Source organism: Leptodactylus fuscus, chromosome 3 (genome assembly GCF_031893055.1).
Source record: "Leptodactylus fuscus isolate aLepFus1 chromosome 3, aLepFus1.hap2, whole genome shotgun sequence".
Lineage (NCBI taxonomy): Eukaryota > Metazoa > Chordata > Amphibia > Anura > Leptodactylidae > Leptodactylus > Leptodactylus fuscus.
The window spans coordinates 242,553,908-242,561,956 of NC_134267.1; the positions used below are offsets into that span (position 1 = coordinate 242,553,908).

The 8,049-nt window shown below is 56.5% G+C and overlaps 1 protein-coding gene across 5 annotated transcripts in view; it reads right to left on the reverse strand.

Moving 5' to 3' along the window:
• The window catches only part of GTF3C2 (general transcription factor IIIC subunit 2), a 31,458-nt gene extending 24,466 nt beyond the window's left edge, over positions 1 to 6,992 (reverse strand). The window contains exons 1-5 of one of the 5 annotated variants that reach the window (XM_075269374.1): positions 6,908 to 6,992; positions 3,825 to 4,125; positions 2,233 to 2,649; positions 635 to 872; positions 233 to 509 (exon numbers count right to left, since the gene is read on the reverse strand). In XM_075269374.1, the coding sequence (XP_075125475.1) occupies positions 233 to 509; positions 635 to 872; positions 2,233 to 2,649; positions 3,825 to 4,071 (1,179 nt within the window). In that variant the 5' untranslated portion in view covers positions 4,072 to 4,125; positions 6,908 to 6,992. Of the gene's footprint in view, positions 1 to 232; positions 510 to 634; positions 873 to 2,232; positions 2,650 to 3,824; positions 4,155 to 6,854 lie in introns of those variants that run through there. The other 4 variants (XM_075269378.1, XM_075269376.1, XM_075269375.1 and 1 more) reach the window with 4 other exon arrangements.
• Positions 6,993 to 8,049: the final 1,057 nt, after the last annotated feature.

The window sequence follows — 8,049 nt, forward strand, 5'->3', positions numbered from 1 at the left end:
TGGTGTCAAGTACGGCAGCCATGGTGGTGTCCTGATTGTGATAGGATTTCTGCCCAATTCTGCTTGCTCTGTAGTTTCCATGCTAACATAACCCAAGCAGTTTATACAGCTCCACAATCTACAATGCAATGGATTGCTTTCTGACCTAGGAGATTCAGTGACAGCCGCTACAGAGATCCATGATGTCAGGGCCAGGAGTAGACCCAACCCCTCTCCTGACCTGGCACCTCACCTCTCCCGGAGAAAAGACGCTCTTCCTGTAAGAGCCGAGCTCGCTGTCAGACTCCTCCTCGCTCAGGTCGTCCTCCTCCTCCACCTCTTCTCTTTCCTGCTCGAGGACGTCCTCTGATACTACAAAATCCACATCATCCTCATCAGACTCATTCGCCTTCCTCTTCCTGCGCCTCTTTTTCCCGGTCTCTTCCGGCATCACTTTCTCTGTTTGTGGGGGGGAGGATAAGCCGGAGGCGGCCCACTCATCTGCTATATCCCGGAAAGACTTCATGGCCCTGGGGGAAAGGAGAAAGCAGCGGTCAGGAGAGTACACGACTATAGGATGTCCTAAATCCTATAAGGTATTAATGAGAGTGGCTGTTGATGGTGGGGCGCCAGAGTCTGCTCCTACTGGACTCACGTTTTGGCCGCACGCCTTCTTGGACGACCGCTTTGTGTTAGCTCCACCTCCACGTTCTCGGAGTCGCTCTGTCTACTTTTCCCTTGAGCCTGAGCCTCCAGCTCCTGAGCCATCCTTATTGCAAGCATCTCGGCTTTAGACTTGCGGCCTCGCTTCTTTGGAACCTTGACAGGCGTTTGCAGAATCAAAGTGTCTTCAGAGGCCAAAGGCTTCTCCCCAATGTCCATAGGAGAAGGATCTGCAAAGAAACACGAAATATCACGCACATGTGAGGATCAACACAAAGAAGGAGCGAGAAGGAAGAGGAGCAAAGAAAGATCTGCGGGAAAGCAGGACAAAGAAACACTAAATGTCATGTACATGTGAGGATCAACAAGGAGAAAGAGAGGAAAAAGAAAGGAGGAAGAGGAGAGGGATCTGCAGGATATCAAGATGGGTACAACAAGAGGATAGCAGAAGAGAGGGCAGGAAGCGAGCCAGGAGAGGAAAGGAAGAGAGCAAGGAGAAGAAAGGAAGAGAGCAAGGGGAGGAAGAGAGCAAGGAGAGGAAAGGAAGAGAGCAAGGAGAGGAAAGGAAGAGAGCCAAGAGAGGAAAGGAAGAGAGCCAAGAGAGGAAAGGAAGAGAGCCAAGAGAGGAAAGGAAGAGAGCCAAGAGAGGAAAGGAAGAGAGCCAAGAGAGGAAAGGAAGAGAGCCAGGAGAGGAAAGGAAGAGAGCCAGGAGAGGAAAGGAAGAGAGCCAGGAGAGGAAAGGAAGAGAGCCAGGAGAAGAAAGGAAGAGAGCAAGGGGAGGAAGAGAGCTAGGAGAGGAAAGGAAGAGAGCAAGGAGAGGAAAGGAAGAGAGCCAAGAGAGGAAAGGAAGAGAGCCAAGAGAGGAAAGGAAGAGAGCCAAGAGAGGAAAGGAAGAGAGCCAGGAGAGGAAAGGAAAGGAAAGGAAGAGAGCCAGGAGAGGAGAGGAAGAGAGCCAGGAGAGGAAAGGAAGAGAGCCAGGAGAGGAAAGGAAGAGAGCCAGGAGAGGAAAGGAAGAGAGCCAGGAGAGGAAAGGAAGAGAGCCAGGAGAGGAAAGGAAGAGAGCCAGGAGAGGAAAGGAAGAGAGCCAGGAGAGGAAAGGAAGAGAGCCAGGAGAGGAAAGGAAGAGAGCCAGGAGAGGAAAGGAAGAGAGCCAGGAGAGGAAAGGAAGAGAGCCAGGAGAGGAAAGGAAGAGAGCCAGGAGAGGAAAGGAAGAGAGCCAGGAGAGGAAAGGAAGAGAGCCAAGAGAGGAAAGGAAAAGAGCCAAGAGAGGAAAGGAAAAGAGCCAAGAGAGGAAAGGAAGAGAGCCAAGAGAGGAAAGGAAGAGAGCCAAGAGAGGAAAGGAAGAGAGCCAGGAGAGGAAAGGAAGAGAGCCAAGAGAGGAAAGGAAGAGAGCCAAGAGAGGAAAGGAAGAGAGCCAAGAGAGGAAAGGAAGAGAGCCAAGAGAGGAAAGGAAGAGAGCCAGGAGAGGAAAGGAAGAGAGCCAGGGACAAAGAGTAAGAGAACGGAATGATGGAGGAAAGAAAGCAAAAAGGAGAAGTGAAGTGGAGGAATTAGACAGCCTGGGAAAGAATGGTCAGCACACTCATATACCTGCTGTAGCCTGCAGAGGGCCCTGTGATGCCGGCAGAGAAGAGAGCGGCCTCTTCTGGGGACTGTCATTGAGCAGAGCTGCAGTGTTTACTGGGGACTGAATTACACCAAGGCCCTTCCTGCCAGGAGGAGTTATGAGAGGTTCGGCAGACTTCTGAGCCGCCTTCATCTTCAGCTGTTTGGCTTTAGACTTGCGGCTTTGCTTTGCTGGTACCTTCACAGGTGCTGGACTGAGCGAGGAGGAATTCTGTAATGTAGTGTCCAGACCAGGCGTGGGGGGTGCCACTGCATCGGACATGGCGGGCAGACTCTGACACAGCGGCGTCTCACTACTGCTTGTGGAAATTGGGGTTTGTGGGACAAAAGAGGATTCTTCAGCAGCCAAACACCTATCACTGCCATCCGAGAGAGGAGACCCTGCACATACATGATGGTACAGCGAAATTACCAAAAAGCGGGCGAGAAAGAGAGCAAGAAAGAGAGAGCAAGAAAGTAAGAAAGAGCAAGAGAGAAAGAGAGCGAGCAAGCGAGAAAGAGAGCAAGCGAGAAAGAGTGAGCAAGAAAGAGCGAGCAAGCGAGAAAGAGCAAGCAAGTAAAGAGCGAGCAAGTAAGAAAGAGCAAGCGAGAAAGAGAGCGAGCAAATAAGAAAGAGCAAGTAAGAAAGCGCGAGCGAGAAAGAGCGAGCAAGTAAGAAAGAGCAAGCGAGAAAGAGAGCGAGCAAATAAGAAAGAGCAAGTAAGAAAGAGCAAGCAAGAAAGAGAGCGAGCAAGTAAGAGAGTGAGTGAGCGAGAAAGAGCGAGCAAGACAGAGAGTGAGCAAGTAAGAGAGAGTGAGCGAGCGAGAAAGAGCAAGCGAGAAAGAGAGTGATCGAGAAAGAGCAAGCAAGAGAGCGAGCAAGTAAGAAAGAGCAAGCGAGAAAGAGAGCGAGTAAAAAAAAAGGCGAGCGAGCGAGAAAGAGCAAGTGAGAAAGAGAGCAGGCAAGTAAGAAAGAGCAAGCGAGAAAGAGAGCGAGCAAGTAAGAAAGAGCAAGCAAGAAAGAGGGAGCAAGTAAGAGAGAGGGAGCAAGTAAGAGAGAGGGAGCAAGTAAGAGAGAGTGAGCAAGCAAGTAAGAGCGAGCAAGCAAGAAAGAGAACAAGCAGGGGCCACACGGTGGCTCAGTGGTTAGCACTGCAGCCTTGCAGTGCTGGAGTCCTGGTGTTCAAATCCCGCCAAGGGCAAAAAAAAAAACCATCTGCAAGGAGTTTGTATGTTCTCCCCGTGTTTGCATGGATTTCCATCCCATATTCCAAAAAAGACATACTGATAGGGAAAAATGTACATTGTACACAAATGTACATGTACACATTGTGAGCTCTATGTGGGGCTCACAATCTACATTTAAAAAAATTAAAAAAAAAGAAAGAGAACAAGCAAATAAGAGCGAGCGAGTGAGAAAGAGCAAGCGAGAAAGAGAGCGAGCAAGTAAAAGAGAGTGAGCGAGAAAGAACAAGCGAGAAAGAGACCGAACAAGAAAGAGCGCGGATGAGGATGTGAGGTCAGCTGGTAAGGAGGAATGGAGGTGCAGAGTAGGAGGCCCTCTAGAGGTCACATACCCGTTGCAGAGAGCGGCCTCTTCTGGGCGCTGTCACTGGGAAGAGCTGCAGTGTTTACTGGGGACTGAACTACACCAAGGCCCTTCCTGCCAGGAGGATGTATGAGAGGGGTCACAGATTCCTGCATGGTGACCCCGGTGGTGGGTACGCTAACACCCAGGGGTAGGTGGGCGGTGAGGGGAGGCACACTCTCGTCTTCTCGGCTTTGTACCATGACCTCACAGTTCTTGGATCCAGATCCGTCCATCAACGTCACAGACTCTCACATCACCGCCATATTGTAGAGCAGCGCCATCACCTGCTGCAAGAGGAAGCGCCAACTATTACACCACCAAATATGCCCCTCCCCCTAAACATGAGTAAGCTACCCGCACCCCTCACGCTCAGTACAGAGCGGGTCACCCGCCCCCCTCACACTCAGCACAGAGCGGGTCACCCGCACCCCTCACACTCAGCACAGAGCGGGTCACCCGCACCCCTCACACTCAGCACAGAGCGGGTCACCCGCCCCCCTCACGCTCAGCACAGAGCGGGTCACCCGCCCCCCTCACGCTCAGCACAGAGCGGGTCACCCGCCCCCCTCACGCTCAGCACAGAGCGGGTCACCCGCACCCCTCACGCTCAGTACAGAGCGGGTCACCCGCACCCCTCACGCTCAGCACAGAGCGGGTCACCCGCCCCCCTCACGCTCAGCACAGAGCGGGTCACCCGCCCCCCTCACGCTCAGCACAGAGCGGGTCACCCGCACCCCTCACGCTCAGCACAGAGCGGGTCACCCGCACCCCTCACGCTCAGCACAGAGCGGGTCACCCGCACCCCTCACGCTCAGCACAGAGCGGGTCACCCGCACCCCTCACGCTCAGCACAGAGCGGGTCACCCGCACCCCTCACACTCAGCACAGAGCGGGTCACCCGCACCCCTCACACTCAGCACAGAGCGGGTCACCCGCACCCCTCACACTCAGCACAGAGCGGGTCACCCGCACCCCTCACACTCAGCACAGAGCGGGTCACCCGCACCCCTCACACTCAGCACAGAGCGGGTCACCCGCACCCCTCACACTCAGCACAGAGCGGGTCACCCGCACCCCTCACACTCAGCACAGAGCGGGTCACCCGCACCCCTCACACTCAGCACAGAGCGGGTCACCCGCACCCCTCACACTCAGCACAGAGCGGGTCACCCGCACCCCTCACACTCAGCACAGAGCGGGTCACCCGCACCCCTCACACTCAGCACAGAGCGGGTCACCCGCCCCCCTCACACTCAGCACAGAGCGGGTCACCCGCCCCCCTCACACTCAGCACAGAGCGGGTCACCCGCCCCCCTCACACTCAGCACAGAGCGGGTCACCCGCCCCCCTCACACTCAGCACAGAGCGGGTCACCCGCCCCCCTCACACTCAGCACAGAGCGGGTCACCCGCCCCCCTCACACTCAGCACAGAGCGGGTCACCCGCACCCCTCACACTCAGTACAGAGCGGGTCACCCGCACCCCTCACACACAGTACAGAGCGGGTCACCCGCACCCCTCACACTCAGCACAGAGCGGGTCACCCGCACCCCTCACACTCAGCACAGAGCGGGTCACCCGCACCCCTCACACTCAGCACAGAGCGGGTCACCCGCACCCCTCACACTCAGCACAGAGCGGGTCACCCGCACCCCTCACACTCAGCACAGAGCGGGTCACCCGCACCCCTCACACTCAGCACAGAGCGGGTCACCCGCACCCCTCACACTCAGCACAGAGCGGGTCACCCGCACCCCTCACACTCAGCACAGAGCGGGTCACCCGCACCCCTCACACTCAGCACAGAGCGGGTCACCCGCACCCCTCACACTCAGCACAGAGCGGGTCACCCGCACCCCTCACACTCAGCACAGAGCGGGTCACCCGCACCCCTCACACTCAGCACAGAGCGGGTCACCCGCACCCCTCACACTCAGTACAGAGCGGGTCACTCGCACCCCTCACACTCAGTACAGAGCGGGTCACCCGCACCCCTCACACTCAGCACAGAGCGGGTCACCCGCACCCCTCACACTCAGCACAGAGCGGGTCACCCGCACCCCTCACACTCAGCACAGAGCGGGTCACCCGCACCCCTCACACTCAGTACAGAGCGGGTCACCCGCACCCCTCACACTCAGTACAGAGCGGGTCACCCGCACCCCTCACACTCAGCACAGAGCGGGTCACCCGCACCCCTCACACTCAGCACAGAGCGGGTCACCCGCACCCCTCACACTCAGTACAGAGCGGGTCACCCGCACCCCTCACACTCCGCACAGAGCGGGTCACCCGCACCCCTCACACTCAGTACAGAGCGGGTCACCCGCACCCCTCACACTCAGTACAGAGCGGGTCACCCGCACCCCTCACACTCAGTACAGAGCGGGTCACCCGCACCCCTCACACTCAGTACAGAGCGGGTCACCCGCACCCCTCACACTCAGTACAGAGCGGGTCACCCGCACCCCTCACACTCAGCACAGAGCGGGTCACCCGCACCCCTCACACTCAGCACAGAGCGGGTCACCCGCACCCCTCACACTCAGTACAGAGCGGGTCACCCGCACCCCTCACACTCCGCACAGAGCGGGTCACCCGCACCCCTCACACTCAGTACAGAGCGGGTCACCCGCACCCCTCACACTCAGTACAGAGCGGGTCACCCGCACCCCTCACACTCAGTACAGAGCGGGTCACCCGCACCCCTCACACTCAGTCCAGGTTGGGGGTCACCTGCACCCCTTACATTTAGTACAGCGGGGGAGGGGGGGTCACCAGCACCTGCACCCCTCACACTCAGTATAGGGTACATCAGTCGCACCCCATAGGCCCCTCACACACCCCATTTCCCAGGCTCTCTTGCTCCCCCTGGGGGTCACTCACACACTTTACCCAGACACCACAAACAGCACGGGGAGGGGCTAACCACAGCGACCAATCACACGTCGGCTCTCATTTCTCAGGGGTCAGTTCAATAATAAAAGCAGCCATCTGATTGGCTGTCATGACATACTCGCCCGCCCCTCCACCGCACAAGTCTCTATGATGGGCTCCCCGCCCCGGTACCGTACACCGTCGTGTTCTACCAGAAGGACCAGGACTCCGCTGCCAGCTCTCCGTCTATAACGTTTAAAGCCGGCGCCGGTGTCTGTGGGCGCGACCTGATGACGTCACCAGGCAGCTAACCACATCAGTGCTGGCCCGAGACTCCGACAAAATGGCGCCTGTATTAACGCGCCATATTAGAAGTGGCGAAGGGAGGAGGAGGAGCGCGGCCGCCATTTTGGGCTCGTTTTGTTAAAGGAGAGTTCTTTGCTCTCTGGTGTCAGCTCTCTGTGTCCTGTAATCCTGACTCTGGCCCTGCACTCAGGTCTCTCCTAATCAAAATTTCTTTCATGTCATAACATCTGATAATACTCCAAGCTCCCTGGCTTACCACACCAGAAACTGGAGTATACTCGTCACCATGGAGTGACATCACCAACCTATGGCCTCTAACGTGGAGTGACATCACAGTCTCCTGCCCACTGACATGGAATGACATCACAGTCTCGTGCCCACTGACGTGTAGTGACATCACAGTCTCGTGCCCACTGATGTGGAGTGACATCACAGTCTCGTGCCCACTGACATGTAGTGACATCACAGTCTCGTGCCCACTGACGTGGAGTGACATCACAGTCTCGTGCCCACTGACGTGGAGTGACATCGCAGTCTCGTGCCCACTGACGTGGAGTGACATCGCAGTCTCGTGTCCACTGACGTGGAGTGACATTACAGTCTCGTGCCCACTGATGTGGAGTGACATTACAGTCTCGTGCCCACTGATGTGGAGTGACATTACAGTCTCGTGCCCACTGATGTGGAGTGACATTACAGTCTCGTGCCCACTGATGTGGAGTGACATTACAGTCTCGTGCCCACTGATGTGGAGTGACATTACAGTCTCGTGCCCACTGATGTGGAGTGACATCACAGTCTCGTGCCCACTGATGTGGAGTGACATTACAGTCTCGTGCCCACTGATGTGGAGTGACATTACAGTCTCGTGCCCACTGATGTGGAGTGACATTACAGTCTCGTGCCCACTGATGTGGAGTGACATTGCAGTCTCGTACCCACTGATGTGGAGTGACATCGCAGTCTCGTGCCCACTGACGTGTAGTGACATCGCAGTCTCGTGCCCACTGATGTGGAGTGACATCACA